Source organism: Myotis daubentonii, chromosome 8 (genome assembly GCF_963259705.1).
Source record: "Myotis daubentonii chromosome 8, mMyoDau2.1, whole genome shotgun sequence".
NCBI lineage: Eukaryota > Metazoa > Chordata > Mammalia > Chiroptera > Vespertilionidae > Myotis > Myotis daubentonii.
In genome coordinates, this window is record NC_081847.1 from 85,910,932 (window position 1) to 85,934,571 (window position 23,640).

The window sequence follows — 23,640 nt, forward strand, 5'->3', positions numbered from 1 at the left end:
TTTGGTTATTCAAAATTTTATTAACAAAACCAGGAAGAAAGGAAGCAAGGGTGAGCAGACTGCACTGTCCCACCCAGGCATAAAGGATGAAGAAACAGAAGGATACAGAAAGAAAGGAAGAACGTTTGAGTCTGGTAAGGGAAGATGGGCAGTCAAATGATGGATGGGCACAAGGAGAAACTGAGAAACCGCTGGAGAAAGACAAATGGGGGATTCCAGGCAGCTCCCCAGCCTGGGGTGAAGGCTGTGAAGACATCTGAGCCAGAGAGGCTCAACGGTCAGCACTGGAGCGAAGGTCGGTAGTGAGTGGGTCATGCTGGATGGTTTGATGCAGCATCAGGGCCAGTAATCCTGCCCGGTTTGTCATGGCTGTGCGTACATTGCGCTCCTGCTCAAACAGCTCGTCCAGCTTGTACCACTGCCAGAGGAGCAGAAGGAGCCCTGACATGGAGCTCTGGAAGACCCGCCTCACCCTGGCCACATCCAGCACCAAAACCTACCACGCGCACACGCTCCAGGTCCACTTCAGCACGCCGCAACTTCTCCCAGCAGTAATGGCGGTTGCACTGTCGCTTGGGCAGGCGGCAGAATTCACCTGTGAGCTCAAAGACATCACGTACAAGGGGGCACCCACATACCTCGTCAGCTGGCACCTGCAGGAAGACAAAGCATGAGGATGGATGGGGTGTGGTAAGGCAGGAAGGAGGATCAGAATGGGGAGGGGTCAGGAAAAAAGGGAGGAGAGAAGGAATGGAGAGATCAGAGGAAAGTGGAGAGGTATGGATAAGGGGAGGAATCTATACTAATAAAAGCCTAGGTGGTCCTCATGCCCTCACATGCGACGTCGCCACAAGATGGCTGCACGCACAGCAGAGGCAGGGCCCAGCGGCCTCTCTGCATGGTGAGGCCTAGGGGTCCCGCGGCTCTGTGCGGCGCGGAGGCCGGTCCCGGCGTCTCCACTGCCTTGCGTGGAGGAGGCAGTTCCCGGCAGAGGAGGCAGGTCACGGCAAGGGAGGGCAGTTGTGGCCTTTGGGCCGGCAGGGGAGGGCAGTTGGGGGCAATCGGGCCGGCAGGGGAGGGCAGTTGTGGGTGATCAGGCTGGCAGGGTAGGGCAGTTGTGGGTGATCAGGCTGGCAGGGTAGGGCAGTTGTGGGTGATCAGGCTGGCAGGGGAGGGCAGTTGTGGGTGATCAGGCTGGCAGGGTAGGGCAGTTGGGGGTGATCAGGCCGGCAAGGGAGCAGTTAGGCGTCAATCACGCCAGCAAGGGAGCGGTTAGAGGGTGATCAGGCTGGCAGGCAGAAGCGGTTAGGGGCAATCAGGCAGGCAGGCAGGCGAGCGGTTAGGAGCCAGCGGTCCCAGATTGTGAGGGGAATGTCCGACTGCCGGTTTAGGCCCGATTCTGCAGGGTCTAAACTGGCAGTCGGACATCCCCCAAGGGGGGTCCCAGACTGGAGAGGGTGCAGGCCAGGCTGAGAGACACTCCTTCCCCCGTGCACGATTTTCATGCACCGGGCCTCTAGTCCTATATAATAAAAGGCTAATATGCAAATTGACTGAACAGCAGAACCGCTATGACGCACACTGATCACCAGGGGGAAGACACTCAATGCAGGAGCTGCCCCCTGGTGGTCAGTGTGCTCCCACGGGGGAGCGCCGCTCAGCCAGAAGCTGGGCTGACAGCTGGCAAGCGCAGTGGCGGTAGCGGGAGCCTCTCTTGCCTCCGCAGCAGCATTAAGTATGTCCGACTGCCCACTTAGGCCCGCTCTCTGGACTGTGAGAGGGCGCAGGTTGGGCTGAAGGACCCCCTCCCCCCCCCCCCCACCCCGACTGCATGAATTTCGTGTGCCGGGCCTCTAGTAGAGGATAAAGAGGCAGGGAAAGGGGGAGGAATAGGAGGTGATGAGCTGGATGAATAAAGGATGATGGGAATTATGAAAGTGGTCAGGTAGGAAAGGAAAGAGGAGGGGGGGAGAAAGGGATGTAGGGCAGTGAGGAAGGGAGGATTGACAGAATGTGAGGAATTGAGAGAAAACCTTACTTTGGGGTCCCGTGAGTGCTCTGGGCACAAGACCTGGAGCCGCTTACAGTATGTCTTGCTCTGAGGATTGTAGACATCACAGAAGAGTCGTGTGGCCCTGGGGGTTTGGAGTAGAGAGAGAATAGTAAAGGGGGAGAAGGAAAGGGGACCATCTATCATGCCCATCATGATATCCTACCCCAACATTTTACTTCTGACCCCAGCATTAACCTACTTGCTCAAAGTCTGCATAGCACCCACACTCACCCTTCAATGCGTGTGGGGTACATGGACCCAAAGGACGTCTGGCTCTCATACTGGAAGGATGAGCACAAATGGAAAAAACTGTGGATGTGTGCTGCATGCCCTCCCAATACAGCACTCAGCATTGTCCCCCAAGGACCCGCTGATGTTCCCACACCATCTGCCCTTTCAGGCTGACACCCTGACCTTGGCATAGCAGCGCTCCATGTGGCGCAAGGCAACACGTGGATTGATGGGGTGCCCGCAGGAGACGCAGAAGATCTGCAAGTCTGTGTCGTCACTGTCACCCTCATTGCTCTGCATGGAATGGAAGGAATGATGAGGCCAGGCAGGACCAAGTACGGGGCCCTGCAATGCCATGCCACGCTTGCTCACCTCCTCATCCTCTCGCACAGCCTGCTGCTTGGCACGCGCAATGATGGCCTCAAGCTCATGGAATCGGCGCTCCATTTCCTGAAGGCGGGTGCGGGCACTCTGCTGCTCACGGCGAATGCGTTCAAGGAGCTTCTTGCCGTGCTCTTCAGCAATGCAGGGGCTCTGCTGCCACTGCTGGATGCGCTGGGGGAGGATCTCGTAGATGCGGCTGCAGGAAGCAGTGATACAGGTAGAAAGGTGGCAAGCAACAAGTAAGTGGGGTGAGCCAAAGATGATAGAATGGCTGGGTGACTAAATGGTGAAGATAAGTAAACAGGTGACCGAATGGGGGATGGATGGGTGGACAGGTAGGTGGGTGCTTGGTTGACTGAAGGGTAGACAGGTAACTGACAGACATACAGCGGGATCTTATCAAGCCCTGTCCTATACTTCCCCACTCCCTTGAACCCTCCAAGAATGACTCACTTGGCTGCCAGCTTCATGCCACAGTCATCTGAGCAATACTTGGAGGTGGGCTGTGCAGCGCGCACACAGCCAGGCCCCAGGCACTGCGGTAGCGATGCGGGATCCTTGACATCGGCTCGCTCCGGGTGTTTCCATTTGTCTTTGTGCTTCTGCTTCTGCCGATGCCGCTTATATCTCTCCTCCTTCTATGGGACAACGCAGGTCAGGATAGGGTAGAGTTGAAATCAGCCCCATACCCGTCTCCCCTGCATCCCACCCCTTTCTGGCTCTCACCCCATTCAGCCCCCTGCCCTCTGACTTCGCACACACGTTTCACCCTCTCCATCACCTTCTTCTCAGACTTCTTCTCCCGACGCTTTACATGCTTCACTTTGACTGCCCTCTTCCGCAGCGCAGGGTCCAAGAACGGGGACTCCTCTGTGTCACTCATCCAGGGCTGCAAGGGAGGCATACACTGACCCCCTTGCCCCACTCAGACTACCCCACCACCTACTCAGTTCCCAAATCAGCCTTCCATACCCTCTGCCTCCTCTCTTTTCATTATGGATACTCTGCTTCTGTAACCTCCACCCTTCCACCATGGGATGCTCTGCCTGCTCACCAGGCTGTGGTCATCAAAGGCCCCTGCACATAAGTCCTGGTACAGGTCAGGGTCCAGTGGTAGGTCCTCATCTGAGAGTGGCTCAGGTGTGGCTGTAGCCTCAGGTGGGTCCTTGACTACTGATGACACCACTGCCCCCTCGTCCTCACGGATGCGTCCCAGCTTCTGTGATGGCTGTGGCTGCTGCTGGGTGGGCAGTGGCCGGCGAGGTCTTGGCAGGGACTCCGACGATGTCACTGGCGAGAGCTGCAGGGCAGAATCTCAGGACTGGCCCTGAACAATCTGCCCGCATGCCCCGCCCCGCCCTGGGAGGCTGGACTCACCGAGGAAGGGAAGTACTTGTACGATTCCTGTGCCGGCAGGAGGAAGGCCCAGTTCAGCCCCAGGTGGACGGAGGGTGGCTCTTCCCTAGTCCCTCCAACACGAGCCCAGCCCACCAACTAGCCTACCTTGCCATCCCAGGCACACTTGCACCCCGACCCGATAGCCAGGACATGCTCAGCCCTGCCCTACCTGCCCTGACGTGCCTGACTACCTAGAAACACAGCCTACCCTGCCCACCTGGGGTTGGGGGGCTCCCCTGCTAGACCAGCACTTGTGTCATGTCCCATTCATCTGGATAGGCCAGGCTCCTTTCCACCTATTTATATGCAGTTAAGCCCCACCCACCTAGTGCACCAATTCTAGTGTCAGTCACCTCTTCCTGCACACACTGGCCCCCTAACCTGACCCTGCCCAGCTCTGCCCATGCTCACCCGGGCCCGCAGCTGGCACTGACGCAGCCGGCATTTCTGCCGGATCTTGTTGGGGCCCCCAAACTTCTTCATGTCCCGGCAGAAGTCACAGTGGCCACAGTCCTCAGTGCGCCGGCAGGCCTCACACTCGCCACACATTCGGGCTGACCGTTTGATCTGCTGCTGCTGCTGCTGCTGCTGCTGCTGCTGCTGCTGCTGGTGATGCTGAGGGAAGGGGCCCAGAACACAAATCAAGAACCCAAGTAGGGCCTGAGCTGGAATCACCTTACCTATCCCAGCCACCACAGCCACTCACCTGGCTGGGTGTGGCCATCAAGGGCTGTGGAGAGGATTTGTGGGGCGAAGCAGAGCCCCGAGCAAGCATGGCCCCAACCCCTGTGCCTGACCCCGCCCGACGCTGCAGGTCTGGATCCGGGGCAGGCCTCTTGCGCCCTCCACCCTCATCCCGGGGCTCACTGCCGTCTCGCTCATTGCTGTCCCGTTCCCGTGACTTCTTGTGCCGATAGCGGATCTCCAGCTTGGGGTCTTTCTCTGTGGGCCAAGGTGGGTGGGCATTGGGGGGGGTTGGCTTGTCTCAGAACTTTCTTCCTCTTCTCTCCTCTCCTGTCCCACCCAATGGCGCTCTCCCCCCTGCTCTGGGGCAGAGGGGTCCCTCCAGTGGGGTCCTCTGTGTTGGCTCACCACAGAACCATCACCCTGCCCGCAGAACCGTAACCCTACTCCCCCTGACCCAGCCCCCCAGTAGGGCTCCTCCTCCCCCCTCTCAGCCCCTCCCGCCTACCTGTCCCGGCCACCCCTCACCTCCTCACCTCGGCACTCCAGGCAGTACCACTCCCGGATGGCTTTGGCCATCTTCTCCGTGATGCGGATGCAGTCCCCATGGAACCACTCATTGCAGTTGTCGCACCCGCTGCAGGGGAAGGGGCGGGCGGTGGGGATGAGCGGCTGGACCCCCACCCGGCCATGGGGCTGGACAGGTGCAGCCCCGCCCCCCGAGCCCGGGCTCACATCATGAAGCAGTTGATGTCCGGTTTGCGGCAGATGCAGTAGATGGGCGCGTTCTCCCCATTCTCCGACTTGCTGTCCTCCCCCGCATCCGGAGGCTCTGGGTCCGAGCCATCCCCGTCCTGTGGGACCCCCCACACAGGGCTCCTTAGAGAACCCCCATCCTGGCTCACCACGGGCCCCCCACACTCCGCCAGGAAGACTTCCCGTCCCGGCTCCGCACACAGACCTCCACTATGGGCCCCGCGGACACCCATCACTGCCCCCTGACATGACCCCGCGCATGAAGCCCGGCCACTGTCCCCAGACCTCCCGTGCTCGCCCCACGGACACCCCCTCCCTCTGCCCACACTCGTAGGGCTCACGACCAACACCCGCCGCAGTTCTCCCCCGAAGACTCCCCATCACGCTCCACGATCAGCCCCAGACCGCGCCCCCCCCCATCCCGCCCGCGGCTCCCCAAGATCCCGGGATGCGCACAGCCCGGAACACTGGCCAGCATGTCAAACTCGCGGCGGGCGGGCCGCACGCCTCGTCCATGGAACGCACCCCTCGCCCCTCTGCCCAGGGAGCCCCCGACGGGCCCCCCGGAACTGCCGCCGGGGGTCCACGCTCAACTTCCACGACGGACCCCACAGAGGCTCCCCCACCGCCCCCGGCGGCTCTGGTATCGGAGGGCGGGCGCCCCACCGGCCCTCCTACTTTGGCCCCCAGACTCCGGGTCCGGGTTGACCACAGACCCCCCCGCGCGTCTGCCCGCGGACCCCGCCGTGACCGCCGCCCGCGCCCGGCCGAGTCCCGCACTCACCATCGCCCCGCGCCTGGCGCCCCCCCTGCGCGACCCCGCCGGCCGCCCGCCCACCCGCCCGCCACTCCGCGGCGTCCGAGGCGGTTGCAAAGGTGCTCACAGCCACTTCCGCTTCTGGCGCGCCTCCCGGGCGCCGTCGTCCCAGTGCGCAGGCCCGGACGTCAGCGCCGCGACGGCCCCGCCCACGGCCGCCGCCACCGCCTCCCGGCGCCGCCATCTTGGCCGCCGGGGCCGCGGGTTCGCTGGGAGCTTGGCCGCGCCGGGGCGCCGCTTCCCCAGGGCGCCGCCACCTCGTCGGCGGAGTCCGTCCGGCGGCCGCTCGTTCGGACGCGGAGGTGGAGGCGGTAGGGAGGCGCGACGCCCGGGGCACCCGGCGTCGTGAGGGGGCCGCGCGGGCAGCGGCCGGCTGGCCGGCGGCTCCGGGGGGCGAGTCCGGGCCGGGGGTCGGCTCCGTGCAGCGGGAGCTGGCGCTGCAGACCAGTCGCCCGGGAGGGCGGCCGCTCGCGGACCTGCCGGATGGAGTCGCGCTCCTCTCCGCAGTCACTGTCCACGTCTCCCTCCGCCCGGCTTTTCATCTTTATTGTTGAAAGGAGGGCAGGGACCCTCCGGCCCTCCCGCCCCGGCCGCCCCCCGGTTGTCTGTGTCCGTGGGCGACGCGTGTGTGCACACGAGGTCTCTGACGATGGCTCCCCTCCCCGCCTGCAGGCTGTGCCCGCTCCTGCGCCTCTGGATCTGTTCTGTTCAGCAGCTGATTTTGTTCCTCAGAGTCCACGTCTGAGGGCGATCATGGGATACTGTCTTTCTCTGACACGTTTTCACGGCGTTCGGGCTCCGAGGGAAGCGGCTGCGCCCTGGCCCGCTCCCATTCCTTTCAGGTCAGCCGGCGGTCGGGTCAGCTCCGGGCTTTGCAAGGGGACTCGCCCTGCAGGATGGGGCCGGTCTTCAGCCTCCGGGCCTTGCAAGGGGACTCGCCCTGCAGGATGGGGCCGGTCTTCAGCCTCCGGGCCTTGCAAGGGGACTCGCCCTGCAGGACGGGAGCGCCGTGCGCAGGAGAAGGGGCTGGAGCCCCAAGTAGACTTGGGATCTGCTCTGACCACCGGCTTCACCAGGTCCTCCGCCAACCACGCCCCCCTCCATCACCACCACCATCGCAGTGTACATTTGCCTCGTTCCTGTTGAAAGCATATCATACATATCCAGCCATCTCCCCAATAAGAGTAACTTTTTACATTTAAATGATGTACAATAAAGAAAATCTGTACCGGTCAGAGCTAGACATCCCCTTGGCCATGCTCTAGCCCGGGCAACTATGGAAGTTAAATGAGATACAATATGTCAGCGTTAATTTAATTTTTTCAGCTTTTAAATGTTCTTATTGATTTGACAGAGAGAGAGGAAGGGAGAGGAATAGAGAGATGGAAACATCGATGAGAGAGAAACATCATCAATTGGCTGCCTCCTGCACACCCAGAGTAAATGTCCACATTCAGAGTAACTATAGTTGTTCTTTAAGATGAAAATGGTGTTCCATGAAAAAAAGTGGCTAGTTTACTAGTAGCTCACAACACAAACTATCATTGGAGTACTTTTCATCGAGGCAATTTTTTTTTTATTAATTAAATCTTTATTGTTCAGATTATTACATTTGTTCCTCTTTTTTCCCCCATAGCTCCCCTCCACCCAGTTCCCACCACACCCTCCTCCCTCACTCCCCACCCACTGTCCTCATCCATAGGTGCACGATTTTTGTCCAGTCTCTTCCCACATCTCCCTCACTCCTTTCCCCCCCAAGAATAGCCAGTCCATTCCCTTTCTATGCCCCTGATTCTATTATAATCACCAGTTCATTCTGTTCATCAGATTATTTATTCACTTGATTTTTAGATTCACTTGTTGATAAATGCGTATTTGTTGTTCATAATTTGTATCTTTACCTTTTTCTTTTTCCTCTCCTTAAATGATACCTTTCAGCATTTCATATAATCCTGGTTTGGTGGTGATGAACTCCTTTAGCTTTTTCTTATCTGTGAAGCTCTTTATCTGACCTTCAGTTCTGAATGATAGCTTTGCTGGGTAAAATAATCTTGGTTGTAGGTTCTTGGTATTCATCACTTTGAATATTTCTTGCCACTCCCTTCTGGCCTGCATAGTTTCTGTTGAGAAATCAGCTGACAGTCATATGGGTATTCCTTTGTAGGTAACTGACTTTCTTTCTCTTGCTGCTTTTAAGATTCTCTCTTTGTCTTTTGCTCTTGGCATTTTAATTATGATGTGTCTTGGTGTGGTCCTCTTTGGATTCCTTTTGTTTGGGGTTCTCTGCACTTCCTGGACTTGTAAGTCTATTTCTTTCACCAGGTAGGGGAAGATTTCTGTCATTATTTCTTCAAATAGGTTTTCAATATCTTGCCCTCTCTCTTCTTCTGGCACCCCTATAATTCGGATGTTGGTACGCTTGAAGCTGTCCCAGAGGCTCCTTAAACTATCTTCGTATTTTTGGATTCTTTTTCATTTTGCTTTTCTGGTGGGGTGTTGTTTGCTTCTTCGTATTTCAAATCGTTGACTTGATTCTTGCAATCCTCTAGTCTGCTGTTGGGAGTCTGTATAATATTCTTTATTTCAGTCAGTGTATGCTTAATTTCTAGTTGGTCCTTTATCACAACCTCAAGGGTCTCATTAGATTTCTTGTAGGTCTCATTAAGTTGATCGGCAGTTTCTAGAAAATTCTTGAAAAACCTTAAAAGTATGGCTTTGAACTCTATATCCAGTAGTTTGCTTTCCTCCATTTCTGTTATTTGTGTCCTTTTTCTTTGTCTCTGCATTTCTTATGCTTCCCTGTGTTGATAAAGTGGTTTTCTGTGCTGAGTGTCCTCTAGGGCTCAGTGGCTCAGCCTCCCCAATTACCTGAGGTGGACACTCTTGGTGCACCCCCTTGTGGGCTTTGTGCACAGTCTTGTTGTAGTTAAGCCTTGATTATTGTAGTTATCACTGGGAGGGATTGACCTCCAGGCCAGTTGGCTGTGAGAACCAGCTGTGTCTGCAGTGGGAGAACTTCTGTGCTGGAGACACCCCTCTGGGGCAAGACTTGCTTCAATGGGGCTTTGGTGCTCACTGAGTCTGCCCCCTGAGTGTGTCCTTTATGGTTCCACAGAGCTGCAAACTGGATGGTCCCACTCTGACCTCTGGGTTTCCTGGCTCCTAGATCTCTAGGGAGGTGCTAATCTAGCCTTTGCCTGAGGCTATCCAGCAAAATCCTCCCTGCAGGGCTTGGGCGGGGTGGGTCCCACGGGATCACCAGGGCGGGGCTAGCAGTTATGGCTGCTCTCAGTCTTGCCCTCAGAGGCTCTGCTTCTCAGTGTCCCGGTAATCGCTGCAAGCCCCTCCGAGGGAAAGCTGCCCTCAAGTTTCAACCGATGCCAGATAGTCCCGCTTCTCCCATATGAGTCTGGGTCCCCAGAGACTCGCCCAGAACTGGAGCTCAGAGCCTGAGACTCCCTCCCGATTGAAAACGACAACCGCGCCCTCAGCCGCCAGCCCGCTTCGCATGCACCTCCGCACCTTAGTATTTTACTACCACACTGCACCTCCTCTGAGTCTTGGTATGCTTTTCTCTTTCCTTCTAGTTGTAGAATTTCCACTCAGCCAGCCTTCCTGTGGTTCTGGATGATGTCCGTTCTGTCTTTCAGTTGTATTTTTGAAGTGGTTGTTCGAGGCAGCAAACTCCGGTGTTTACCTATGCCGCCATCTTGGTTTCCTCCGAGACAATTCTTGCTCTGTGATATGCAATAGTGTTTCATGCTTCTCATTGCGTGACATATTAACATGATGGATGTCTTTTCAAGAGTTGAGATTTAATAAAATTCATAAATTTTATTGCTTCATTAAATATTTTCTTAAGTGAGATTTTATTTTATTTGGTGTGTGTGTGTGTGTGTGTGTGTGTGTGTGTGTGAGTATTGTGGTGAGCAATATGGTCAATATTAGTATTTTAGAGCAACTGCCTAAATTTGTGATAATGTGCTTGCAGTTTTAACAACCATTATTTTTACCCCATTTTTTGTTTGTTTTGATTTTTTAAAGGCTATATTCACTTTATTTTTTAAAAATATTTTAATTGATTTTATAGAGAGGAAGGGAGAGGAATAGAAACATTGAAGAGAAACATCGTCATTTGGCTGCCTCCTGCATGCCCCCTACTGGGAATCAAGTCAGAAACCCAGGCTTGTCCCCTGACCGGGAATGAAACTATGACCTCCTGGTTCATGGGAGGACCCTCAACTAATTGAACCACACTAGTCAGGCTGTGTTATTCTTTTTTAATTTTTATATATTTTATTGATTTCAGAGAGGAAGGAAGAGGGAGAGAGATAGGAACATCAATGATGAGAATCATTGATCGGCTGCCCCACACTGGAGATCGAGCCCGCAACCCAGGCATGTGCCCTGATGGGGAAGGGAACCATGGCCTCCTGGTTCATAGGTCGATGCTCAACCACTGAGCCACGCCAGCTGGGCTTTTTTTATTTTTTATTTTTATTGATTTCAGAGAGGAAGGGAGAGGGAGAGCGAGATAGAAACATAATGATGAGAGAATCTTGATCAGCTGCCTCTTGCATGCCCACTACTGGGGATCAAGCCCATAAGCCAGTCATGTGCCCTGATGGGGAATGGAACCATGACCTCCTGGTTCATAGGTCAACACTCAACCACTGAGCCACACCGGCTTGGCTGTGTTATTCTTTTAAAATATTGCTTTGGCTACTCTCAGTTTCTTAAATTTCCATACAAATTTTATGATAAACTTGTCTAATTTGGAGAGCATTCAGTTGAAACTTTGATAGGAGTTGTGTTGAATCTGTAGATCAATTTTGGGGAATACTGCCATTGTAAGAGTATTAAGTTTTCCAATCCACAAACATGAGATGTTCCCCTTTCTCCTCCTTTCCCCTTTCTCCTGCCTCTTCCTTCCACCCCCTCAACTGTTACTGTTACAAGGTGGCCAAATAAGTAGTGAAGCGGTACACCAACTCTTGCCTCACAAAGCCAGAAAGTTGTCTTCACATTTTCGGGGCCTCTGGTAACCCACAGCCCTTATCGCATAGGCAGTATCCCACAAATAGCAGCGGCCAGCGAGGACTGCTTTTAAGGCGCAGCCTTGTGGTTGCCATGGGCCAACCACTCCCTAGGAAGGTCCTTGGCGATGTGTTTACCTCCTGGTGTCTGGCAGGAAGTTGGCATCGTTGTTATGGAGATGGAAGATGCTGAAACCAGCTACTTCCTGATGGCACTGAGAAGTGAAGTCTGCCAGATTCTCTCCTCCACCCTCGCTGGATATTTTCCAGGTTCTGCCTGGAAGGCAAACCAAGTCGAGTATCTTTTTCCTCTTGGAAAAGGCGAGGTCTAAATACAACTCCATCTTATACAGCTAATTGAATCTTACAATAGGTATACAGGCCTGGTTAGATCTTATTTGGTTTTAGGGTGCACAGTGGGGCTTTCTTAGCATGTCTGGAAGATTTTTCTTATTTCGCTATTTATTGTACCGGCTTACATAAGGATGGGCAGGCAGGACTGCCTCCCTTGGAGCAGGCCAGAGATGGCCGGAGTCAGGGTGGCGCCACGGTGCCCCTAGCCCCCAACCGCCTCCCAGGGCAGCCGTAGCCCTACCCCCCCCCCCCCTTCTGGTCCCCTCCGCTGAGGTCTGGTGCCTCCACTATGGCATTGGTAGGAGGAGTTCCAACTGGAGATCGGGGGCACTCCAAGAGCTCGGCATCCCCTCAAAAGTCGCGTCTGGCGTGGGGTCCCTTGGCCCCATGGAGATGTGTCCAGCTTCTGAACCTGCTTCTCGGAGGATGCATTTCCAAACAGATCCCACGACCCTGGGCGGTCAGCCCTCACCTGGAGCAGGAGGTGCCTCGGCTCAGCAACAGGAGACTTGGCTGTGCCAGGGAGACCCCTGCAGGCGCTGTCCATAGCCAGCATGGCGCTCAGCGGAAAACCCCGTGTCCCGGTGGGGGCTGCACACCTTTCTGGGCTGGGATCTGCAGCCGGCCACCGGCTGCCCTTCACCTTCACAGCGAAACCCACGTGTCCCAAGTAGATCCCAGGAAAGGATCTGGAGTGTTTATCTCTAAGGCGTCCCTTGAGATAAACTTTAACCGTGCAGGTGTGAGACATTCAAGTAGTTGCTAGCAAAGAGGCTGCTCTACGCAAGCAGGACCAAGGGCAGGCCTAGGACTGAAAAGACCAGAAGCTTTAATTTTAATATTAAGCATACGCAAAATAATTCAGTTAACTGCCGGAGGAATTACACCACATGAAACATATGCTGTTGCAAATCACACAGCACTTTATTACTCACACCAGTTCCTGATGCTGCAGGTACAGGCTTAATGGGGATCCCGGTGGTGCTGTCCTCTGGGGTCTGGCAGCTGGGCTGGTCCGGTCCGATGCAGGGGGCCGGTGTTCCTCACCGGAGAGCTCGGTCGTGTCTCGATGGAGAGGTACTAGCCGTTCTTCTGTCCTCTGGCAGAGAGAGGAGCGTGGAACGGCGTCACTTGCCGGACTGAGAAAAGGACGTGCCTTTGTGGCTGTCTCGACAGGCGAGCACCGTCGGCTGGTCAGGACCCATTTTTAAAGCCTGTTGCGCAGTAGTTCAGGTGGCTGTCAATGAATTACGTAGGCACACGTTAATCTCAAACAGGGCGAGGGCCTACATGTGATTATCTAGGAAGAGTACATCACTCACTCAAATGGTTATCCTGACAAGTCACTCTGAGTTAGCAACTGAAGTTCAAATCCCTATCCATGAGGTACACATGCTTCAGAGCAGTGGGGAATGTGTCCTTAATATCAGACTTTAAGTTTTCAGGAAAGTTAACTCAAACATTTTAAAACCTTTTAAACATTTTTTAGACATTTTTAAACATTTCTATATTTTACTACAACACCAGGTCAGCCTATGGAGAGTTTAGCTAAGCTACACCATGGTCTTGCTGCCGCCACATCCCTTTTTTTTTTTGGCCAAGTGGCTTGTAGGGGCCTTAAAACTGACACTGGCCCTCTCATTCAGGTGTATGCCCAAGATAGTAGCCACAGTCACAAGCAAATGTAAATTCCTGACATGACCTCACCAACAGCCCTGGTAATAACACTCTCCCCTGCCTCCCAGTGCCTGTATGCCTTATGCACCCCTTAGATAAGACCTCAGTGGGGCTTACCAAAACCCCGCTCTTTTGAATTGACCAACCCAGCCCTAGCCAGGTAACCCCAAAGCACTCCACTTAGGGTCCCTAATAAAGACAGGTAGCCCAGGTCCTGCCTCTCGGCACTCTTCCTGGACCTCCCGCTGTGGCCCCTGGAGGAATGCAGTGTACTTCCTCCAGGCCCTGTAAGAAAGAAACTTCTGGAGTCCAGTTTTTCTTGTGGGGGATAGGAGGGTGGCTCACCACCCAGCACCCTGTGCTCCCCTTGGCAAATCTTATTTTAAAAAGTCGTAAGATAGTGGCATAAGGAGCCTAGAACCAAACCACCAACATCCCCCTCAAGGACTCACCCCTCTGCCCCCAGGTGGGAAGAGGCCGATCACACAGCTGGCTCAGGTCCAGGGGCAGGTGGAAGGAGAAGTGTCCCCAGATGGGAAGGGGTTGACCGCACAGAAGTCACGAAGGGCATCAGCAGATGGTGACACAACAGGGAGCAGGAGGCTGAGGAAACCTGCCTCATTGGGCGGCTGGAATCTGTGCCCCACCAGGAATAGGTGTCACCTGGCTCTTAAATAAAGGATTTTTTTAAAAGTCATTTATAATGCTAGAGAGAACATGGCAAATATAAGGGTTATTATTTTCATTTGAATGTTTTCCTTTAATAAAAATGTGAGAAGAGGGAAGTCCCTGATTTTTTTTCTACCACTACAGTATTTCAAGATCACTTACCACTCTTCCTTAATAAGGTAACTGATTTTAAAAAATTGATTCAAGAGAGAGGAAGGGAGAGAAAGAAACATCGATTTGTTGTTCCACTTATACATGCATTCATTGGTTATTTCTGGTACGTGCCCTGACTAGGGATTGAACCTGCAACCTTGGCATATCAAGATGATGCTCCAACCACCTAAGCTACCCAGACAGCACTGTACAAGCAGCTTCCTCAATCTCAGGAAGAATCTTTGGGCCAGACCCTTCTTTTTTTTAAATATACTTTTATTGATTTCAGAGAGGAAGGGAGAAGGAGAGAAATAGAAATATCAATGATGAGAGAGAATCATTGATCGGCTGTCTCCTGCACACCCCTCACTGGGGACTGAGCCCACAACCAGGGCATGTGCCCTTACTGGGAATCAAACCATGACCTCCCGGTTCATAGGCCGATGCTCAACCACTGAGCCCTGCCAGACTCCCTTTCCTAGGGTGTTTAGGACCCTTTGTTGGACCATGTTATTGATTGTACTATTTATCAGTGGCATGTTAGAACTTGCATGGTTTATGTAAAACAACACAGGAATTGCAGATACGAAGAGCTTTACCCAATTGCGGAACAAAACAGCCACTGGTGTGCATATTTCTGACCACATGCTGAGATCCAACAGGCGCTTTGCTAATTGGGTACGGATACATCACTCAGTCCGGCAGTGGAGATGATGTAGGTGGGACATGGAGGACATGGAAACATGGTCTCTTCTACTTGTCCTGGGAAGGAAGATAGGGAATGCTGCTATGCAGAGCCTGTCAATATTCTATGGCAAGCAGCATTCCCTTGGTCTCCTTCATAACAACAGTCTTTCCAGTCAGCCATCCTCCCTCCGATGTCCAGGTCTTCAGTGCCAGTTCAGCCAAGCAGCTCTCAGGTTTGAGCTGATCACATAAAGCAGTCATGGAAGCCGGGGAAAAGGCTGAGACATGGAGATGACACCCACTGCTCCATCACCGTCCAGACTGCGCTCCAAGAGATGCAGTGCTGGTTCCGCGTCTCACGCAGGTTCATGGCCAGCTCAGAGCCCAGATCTCCTGCTCCCCAGCCTTGTGTCTCTGGGACATGCACACCCCATGGCCCTCTTGGTGTCTTCAAGACCCCAATTATGATTTTCCAGAGACACAATTTATACATTCAAGCCAACTCATGGACGCTATTTCTCAGAGGTAGGGTAGGTGGGGAAGTCATCTGTCAAACCTACTTACAGACGAACCGGAGCACACTCCGCTCTTAACTGGAGCCTTGACTGTGGCTCCGTTGGGCTGGGCCTGGGGGCGGGAACATCTGGAGAAATCGCGGCGTCTTGTACATTCCCAATTGCCGCGTTTTACCAGGATCACCACGTTGGGAATGGGGCCCTTCACCTCCTGCAACTACACAGTCTCAAACGGCCGGATACCTTCAGGTGGAAGCACAGGAAGTGGACTTTGTCACCATGGGAACCGAGGACGCCTATTGGGGTTGAATTGCTGAGTCTGCGCAGTCCTCACCTAACTTTTGGTCACGCCCCCAGTCTCCGTTGCTCGCTACTCTCGGGTTTGGATAGAAAGGTGGAGACTCAGAAAATTGATTTTGGTGAATACCACCTCCTTTCCCATGGGAAACTCATGATGTAGTTGGAGACATGACATAAAATCAAACAATTTTAGTAATTTTAAAAAGTACCGTTAAATGACAAAGGAATACAAATTTCACACAAATCTGACCCAGTCAAAAGGGATCAAGGGAAGTTGCCTGCAGAGAGAATCATTGAGCTAAATTTTGAATGATGATTTGGAATTATTCAGAGAGGCCAAAAAGGGCTGTGAGCTGAAGGAATCTAGACAGAACAACATCGTGAACAGCACGATGTACTGGCGGGAGGGCTGGCAGGCACACAGAAGTGGCAGCCACCACTAACAGCTATACTGCTGAGGGGTTAACTGCCAGGTAAAAGGGGCTGGTTGCTGAGGCTGGTGAGCTAGGCAGGAGCCAGGACAACGGTGGACTAGGATGTCATGCTAGGGAACCATGAATACACTTTTGTCACAGAAGCCGTGAGTCCTGCTCAGCCAGGTGGACGTGCAGGACCAGGAGCTGGGCAAAGCTTAAAGAGCACAACAGATAGTGGACCAGACAATCCAGACACTTCATTGTGGAGAATAAGTAGTTTGTCGATGAAAGGTACAGATGCAGTGGGTACTGTACTGCACCATCCTGACCCCACTGAGGGACATATTCACCCAGCTGCAGGCAGTGTTGCTAGGAAATTCACCAAGAGGCTTTATGGAGAACCAAAAGCAGACACCCGAAAAAATGTTCACAGGAAACAGTGCTAGAAGCAAATGGATTAATGTCAGAGATGTTTAATTGTATTAAATCACTTATCAATGGGCTGGTCAGAGCTGGAAGGTTTATTTTTTTAAAAGCCTGGGGGAGAAGAAGTTAATCACACAGTAAACAAAGGGCAGAATTTAATGAGCAAAGTCCTGGACAAAGTGGGGAGATTAGTCTTTAAGGGGAGGATGTCTGCCAGTTCCCTAAGAGTAGGAGGGAAGATAAAAGGGGGTTCAGCATTTCTAGTTTTGTCCCTGGAAGTCTGAAGATGTCTATTTCTAAATATATCTATATCCGCAAATCAAAACAACAACGAGGTACCATCTCACACCTGTCAGAATGGCTATCATCCACAAATCAACAAATGGCAAGTGCTGGCGAGGATGCGGAGAAAAAGGAATCTTCCTGCACTGCTGGTGGGAATGCAGACTGGTGCAGCCACTGTAGACAACAGTATGGCGTTTCCTCAAAAAGTTAAAAATGGAACTCCCATTTGACCCAGTGATCCCACTTCTAGGACTATATTTCAAGAAACCAGAAACACCAATCAGAAAGGATATATGCACCCCTATGTTCATAGCAGCACAATTTACAATAGCTAAGATTTGGAAACAGCCTAAGTACCCATCAGCAGATGAGTGGATTAGAAAACTGTGATACATCTACACAATGGAATACTATGCTGCAGTAAAAAAGAAGGAATTCTTACCATTTGCAACAGCATGGATGGAACTGGAGAGCATTATGCTAAGTGAAATAAGCCAGTCAGAGAAAGATAAATATCACACGATCTCACTCATATGTGGGATATAATGATCAACATAATTTGATGAACAAGAATAGATCCAGAGGCAAATGGTAGGGAAGGGGGAGTTGGAGAGCAACCAAAGGACTTGTATGCATGCATATTAGCATAACCAATGGACACAGACATTGGGACGGTGGGGGCTTGCCCAGGGTGGGAATGGCTGGGAGGGGGGTCATTTGGGGGAAAAGGAGACATATGTAGAACTTTAGAAAATAAAAAATAAAATGCCTTTCATCTAAAAAGTAAATAAATATATCTATATCATCTCTGAAATCAAGACAATTTCTGGGTTTGAAGGGGTTAGATTTAAGCGGGAGTTGAGACTGAGAAGATAATGTGGTCCATATGTAGCCTGTTCTTTATCATTTTATATATTTGGGCCCATTTCGTTTGGGTGTGTCTGAAACTGTGTATAGTTGAACTGTGGTTTGTCTGTTTGTTTGTTTTAAAATCTAAGAATCTTTCTATCATATCGAGTACTAAAGCTATTAACTTACATTGTTATAGTCTGCAAGTCAGCACCAGAAGTTGGTGTGAGATTCAGGGCTCAGGAGCTCTTACACATGCCTAGATGTGGGTTGAATGAGGTAGGGCAATGCTGGGACAGGAGGAGGCAGAAGGCATGTACCAGAGGACTGGGTCCCATGGGAGTTAGAACTGGGAAGTGACTAAGCCACATGAAAATTATATAAATTTTATAGGCTACAGGTCTCCAGAAGAGCAGGGATTAGATAACCATTTTGTGTTTTCAAGGTGATTGAAAGATTCTATTACTAGTATCTAAAATTAAAAGTTTCTAAGATTCAAGTGTACAATCTATAGCTTAAAGAATAAGGCTTGCCAAGCCGGTGTTGCTCAATGGTTGAGCATCGACCCATGAACCAGGAGGCCATGATTCAACTCCAGGTCGGGGCACATGCCCAGGTTGTGGGCTCGATCCTCAGTAGGGGGCTTTCAGGAGGCAGCTGATGAATGATTCTCTTTCATCATTGATGTTTCTATCTCTTTCTCCCTCTGAAATCAATTAAAAAATAAAGAAACATATTTGAAGAATAAGGTTTATGCTAGAGCATAAAACTACAGTAAGCAAGACAGTATAGTATTTGTAAAGGGATAGACATATCCATTAATGTAAAAGAATAGAAAGTCCAGAAATAGACTCATTCACATATGACCAATTGATTTTTTGCAAAGATAACAAAGGCAATTCAAAGCAGAAAAGACAGTATTTTTCAACAAATAATGTTGGGACAGTTGGACACCCACATGCAAAAAAACAAAAATGAACCTCAACCCAAACCTCACAACATACACACAAAAAGTTTCTGAAAATGGACCATACATCTAAATGTAAAAGATGAAATTATAAAACTTTTATAAGGAAACAGGAGAAACCTAAAAGAAAATCGTCCTGACTTGGTGGCAAGCAGAGTTTTAGACATCACATCAGAAGTATGATACATTAACGAAAAAATTGATAAACTAGATTTCATTAAAATTAAAAACTTTTGCTCTATGACTGACACTGTTCAGAGAATGAAAAGATAAGATAAAGGCTGGGAGAATATCCAGGGGTGGGCAAAAGTAGGTTTATAGTTGCATTGTGACATTCTTTTGAGTTAATAAAGCTAATGTTATAAGCACAACCTGCATGTTGTGTTCCATATGAACAACTATAAACCTATTTCTACCCACCCTGTCTCTGAAAAGCACAGGTCCAACAGAGGACACCCATCTACTACACTATATATAGAACTCTCAAAACTCAACAGTAAGAAACCAAAACAACCCAATCTTAAAAATAGGCAATCGATTTGAATAGATTTGAACAGACTTTCCAGTCAGTTCATGAAAAGATACTCAACATCACTAGGCTTTAGGGTGTGATGGTAAAGGGACAAAGGAGTTGTCTTGAGATGCTGGAACTCATCTGGGTCCTAACTGATGATGGCATTTACACAATCAATACATTTGTTACACCTGTAAAAAGTCAATTTTACTGTATTTTAATTTAAAAAAATATACATTTACAATTTAACCCCAAATAAGTAAGCATTCTATGTCTGACCACCAAAGGTGACATGTTTTGTTTCTTTAACCACAGTCCAATTTCTCTGTGATGTCTTTTCAGGTGTCAGTGGTTTACCTGTATTTTAAAATGACAGAGCTTATCAGTTTTGCCTACCGTACACTTGGTAGTACCTGCTGCTTCATTTGTCACGGATTTGGTATTCATGGTGGGCGCTGTGAATGGTCAACTTATCATTTCAACCATTGTGCAACAAATTGCAAAAAACAGCCATTGTCCATGTTGAAAGGGGGAGGGCTGTGGGTTACGGTTGGATTGGGTGGGGGTTAAGGTTAGCTTTGGGTGACACTCCGGGAGGGGAGGAAACCCGGAGCAGGGGCTGTTTACAGAGAATGCTGGGGATGGTCCACACTGAGCCGTTTTTCTTCTCAGAAGCAGGACCTGGCCCCTGTGTTTATTTATAGACAGGTGGAATAATGAGAGTTTCCATTTCATTCTTTGTGACTTTTCCGTGTTGTTCAAAGTTTCAATTAAAAGTATGTTCTCCTTTAGTAATAACAAAAAGCAAGTGCTAACAAAGAAGACAGTGAAGTTTTGCTTGACAACCTTTAGAGCAGGTGGACTTCCTTCCTACCTTGGCCACGTATCCCTGAGTTTGTAGTGTGTTTTGCTGGTGCTCTCAAGAACGGCGCTGCCCTGCCATCTAGTGCCCAGGCGGCAAGGGAGCCTTCCAACTAGCACGTCCATAAAGTAAGTATCTGTTTTATCAAGTTTGAAGAAGACAGCTAATATACAGTGTGCTAGGTACATCTTTGGTTTGGTTATAGTCTCAAACCGTTATATTGGACTTGTCCATTTCTCTTTCATTTGTATCAGTTTTTGCCTCACATATTTTTTTTTATTGAGTTTATTAGGGTGACATTGTACTTAGTGCCTTGATACTTTCTTCTTCCTGTTTATTAAGTCCCACAATAAAAGGCTTTGTTCCCGTGAAAGGAATTTAGTTTTAAATAAGTACGTGTGAGGAGAGTAAGAGATTTAAAAAATGTATCAACCAAATAACAAAGTTTAAATCTTGTTTGGATTCAAATTCAAAAAAACCAACAGTTTTAAAAAGAAACACTTTTAATACAATCATGGGAAACTGAACAGTGACTGGATATTTGTTATTCAGGAATAACTGCTAAAATATTTACCTGTAAAAATACTAATATGGTAATTTTATTTATTTTTTATATATTTTAAAAAAATATATTTTATTGATTTTTTTACAGAGAGGAAGGGAGAGAGACAGAGAGTCAGAAACATCGATGGGAGAGAAACATCGATCAGCCGCCTCCTGCACATCTCCCACTGGGGATGTGCCCGCAACCCAGGCACATGCCCTCGACTGGAATCGAACCCGGGACCCCTCAGTCCGCAGGCCGACGCTCTATCCACTGAGCCAAACCGGCTTTGGCATAATATGGTAATTTTAAAGTGTCTATTTTAGGAGATAATTATGGAAACATTTTTGGATAAAAAGATACAGTGCTTGAGATTTGCTTCAAAATATTCCAGTAGGCAAGGAATGGGAGAAAAGAAAGTATAGATGAAGCAAGATTTGCAATAATTAAATCGCTGAAACCCGGTGATGGGTTAGGCATGGACGGTTCATTATACTCTTTCTACTGTTTGATTTTCATAACAAAAGATTTTTAAAAAATAGAAAGCAGAGCCTTGGTCGGTGATCCAATGGTTAGAGCACCAGCCCGAGCACCGCAGGGTCACGGGTGCAATTCCCTATCGAGAGCATGTACCTGGGTTGCAGGTTCAACAGGAGTGCATGCAGGAGGCAACCAATTGATGTGTCTCTCTCAAATCAATGCTTCTCTCTCCCCCTTCCCTTTCACTCTCTAGAAACCAATGGAAAAAATATACTTGGGTGAGCATTAAAAAAAAAGTAATAAGTAGAAATGGCCAAGGCTGCTATTTCCTACCCCGAATCTACTCTCATTTTCCCTTACAAACGGAACCCCTATATTGTTAAGGATGCCGTTAACTGTCCCAATTAATTTTTTAAAATGACTTTTTCAGTCTCTTTTGTAGATGTGAGTGACCGGTGAAAAGCAGATAGAAGCCATCATTTTCCCCTTCTGTCAACAGGGAGAATTAAACGTTTTCTTATTGTAAATTTGCATTTGCCCTTACTGAGGCTGTACACCCCCCGAAGACAGGTCTTTACTCACAAACCTGGCTGCTTTCTGGAATTATCTGGGGTGTTTTAAATATATTAAGGCTTGGGCCCCACTTCCAGAGTGTCTTGATTTCATTGACATGGGGGACAGCCTGGGCATGGGAATTTGCAAAAGCTGCCCCTGGTGATTCTAATTTAGAGACCTACTGTTCCACCTCGCCATTGGATCCTCGGAGTGCTTGGCTCCTGGCTGGATGGCGACCAGGCTTAGTTGACTGGCTGTGATCACCCGTGGCGGCGTGGCGTGGCGTGGCGTGGCGTGGGAGGAGCAAACGTCCTGGTAGCCTTTAGCAACGAAGCCGACAAAGTCCCGCCTTCTCCCCCGCCAACCACGCCCCGCCCTGCGCCCTAGCTGAGGCCCCGCCCTGCGCCCTAGCTGTGGCCCCTCCCAATGCCTTAGCTGTGGCCCCGCCCTGAGCCCTAGCTGTGGCCCCTCCCAATGCCTTAGCTGTGGCCCCGCCCTGAGCCCTAGCTGTGGCCCCGCCCTGCGCCCTAGCTGTGGCCCCTCCCAATGCCTTAGCTGAGGCCCCGCCCTGCGCCCTAGCTGTGGCCCCTCCCAATGCCTTAGCTGTGGCCCCGCCCTGAGCCCTAGCTGTGGCCCCGCCCTGCGCCCTAGCTGAGGCCCCGCCCTGCGCCCTAGCTGTGGCCCCGCCCTGCGCCCTAGCTGTGGCCCCTCCCAATGCCTTAGCTGTGGCCCCGCCCTGAGCCCTAGCTGTGGCCCCGCCCTGCGCCCTAGCTGTGGCCCCTCCCAATGCCTTAGCTGTGGCCCCGCCCTGAGCCCTAGCTGTGGCCCCGCCCTGCGCCCTAGCTGTGGCCCCGCCCAACGCCTTAACTATGGCCCCGCCCTGCGCTCTAGCTGTGGCCCCTCCCAACGCCCCAGCTTTGGCCCCGCCCAACGTCCCAGCTGTGCAGGGCGGTCCGCGAGCTCCTGTTGTGCGCCTGCGCAGCCCCGGGTCTGGCGGGCAATATGTTTCTCTCCCGGCGTCGCGTCTCGCGATCCCTGGCTTCTGGCTGAGATCAGAGATTGAGTGGATCGCCGCTCGGCCCCGAGTGGGCCCTTTGCTCCCGGACCCGCGGGAAAGTGGGGATCCTGACGTCGGAAGCAGGCAGAAGGCATTGCTGGGACGGGTGTGGGGTGCGGGATCGCGCCGGGCGGGGGCGGCGGCGGAGGAGCAGGGCTGGACCTTCCTGCGCCGCTGGCTGGGGTGCCTGGAGCGGGTGCTTGAGACGCCCTCACCCACCTCGGAGTGGCCGTAGCTGAGTCCCTTTCTCCCCTCCCCTCGCCTCCTTACCGACCCCCACAGGAAAGCCCCCGCCCCCAGCGTGGGAGAAATGTTTACTGCACCGTTTCTTTGCACTTGCTGTATTACTTCGTAAAATTCGAGTCTATTTTGCGTTTTTTAAAGAAAACGGCAATGTTGTCTGTATATATGTATTTGTCCCCCCAAATCCTTAAAGAGGCTTATTTCCTGGACCATGTTCGGGATGCTTAGACCACAGGAGGCGCAGACCAGTCAGTACTGGACTTTGGTTAGAAACTGAATTTCGTAGAACTGAAAGAAATTGTTCTTGACATCCCGTACTGTATTTTCAAGTGCATGTGACCTACTGGATGTGAGCCATTCTTGGATTTGGAAAGTGAGCAGAAATTTGTCTGGCTTTTGTTTTTTGACGTTGTGTTTGTATTCCCTTCAGAGGCGTAAAGGATGGCCTCTTCGGATCTGGACCAAATATGCTTTCATATTAATGAAAAGATTGGCAATATTAAAAAGTCTCTGTCATTAAGGAACTCTGGTGAGTAGAATAGATTCCACTGACTTTGTACACAATGCATTTTGATTGCTGTCCCCCTTGGAATGGTATCTTATGCCTGGTTAAGTAAGTGGATGTATCTTACAACGTGATGTCAAGCTTCAAATGGCGATTTAAAAGCACTCGGCTGCTGTAACTTACTGGATCACTACTATCAAAAATAGGGAATTTACTCAACTGT

The 23,640-nt window shown here is 51.1% G+C and overlaps 2 protein-coding genes and 1 long non-coding RNA gene across 12 annotated transcripts in view; 1 reads left to right on the forward strand and 2 right to left on the reverse strand.

The window, feature by feature from the left end:
- On the reverse strand, window positions 1–6,520 carry CXXC1 (CXXC finger protein 1). Of its 8 annotated transcripts, none has more exons than XM_059707313.1 (15): window positions 6,391–6,520; window positions 5,486–5,604; window positions 5,287–5,387; window positions 4,773–5,008; window positions 4,478–4,681; window positions 4,046–4,072; window positions 3,723–3,968; window positions 3,450–3,557; window positions 3,122–3,306; window positions 2,657–2,864; window positions 2,468–2,578; window positions 2,285–2,334; window positions 2,039–2,135; window positions 501–653; window positions 1–418 (listed from the first exon to the last, which is right to left on the reverse strand). In XM_059707313.1, the coding sequence occupies exons 1-15, from the start codon at window positions 6,505–6,507 to the stop codon at window positions 272–274; spliced, it is 2,109 nt and encodes a 702-aa protein (XP_059563296.1). In that variant the 5' UTR covers window positions 6,508–6,520; the 3' UTR covers window positions 1–271. The 8 variants fall into 8 exon arrangements, with proteins under 8 accessions (XP_059563296.1, XP_059563299.1, XP_059563295.1 ...); XM_059707316.1 differs by lacking the exon at window positions 6,391–6,520 and adding an exon at window positions 6,291–6,318; XM_059707312.1 differs by lacking the exon at window positions 6,391–6,520 and having other exon boundaries at window positions 4,478–4,669; window positions 5,486–5,754.
- Window positions 6,503–23,640, forward strand: part of SKA1 (spindle and kinetochore associated complex subunit 1) — a 24,299-nt gene continuing 7,161 nt past the window's right edge. Inside the window, exons 1-2 of one of the 3 annotated variants that reach the window (XM_059707318.1) lie at window positions 6,503–6,634; window positions 23,343–23,441. In XM_059707318.1, the coding sequence (XP_059563301.1) occupies window positions 23,354–23,441 (88 nt within the window). In that variant the 5' untranslated portion in view covers window positions 6,503–6,634; window positions 23,343–23,353. Of the gene's footprint in view, window positions 6,635–21,801; window positions 21,907–22,550; window positions 22,761–23,342; window positions 23,442–23,640 lie in introns of those variants that run through there. The other 2 variants (XM_059707319.1, XM_059707317.1) reach the window with 2 other exon arrangements.
- On the reverse strand, window positions 11,736–15,658 carry LOC132240018 (uncharacterized). Its single transcript, XR_009454209.1, has 4 exons — window positions 15,472–15,658; window positions 13,843–14,059; window positions 12,649–12,950; window positions 11,736–12,518 (listed from the first exon to the last, which is right to left on the reverse strand). It is a non-coding gene; the product is annotated as an uncharacterized LOC132240018 (long non-coding RNA).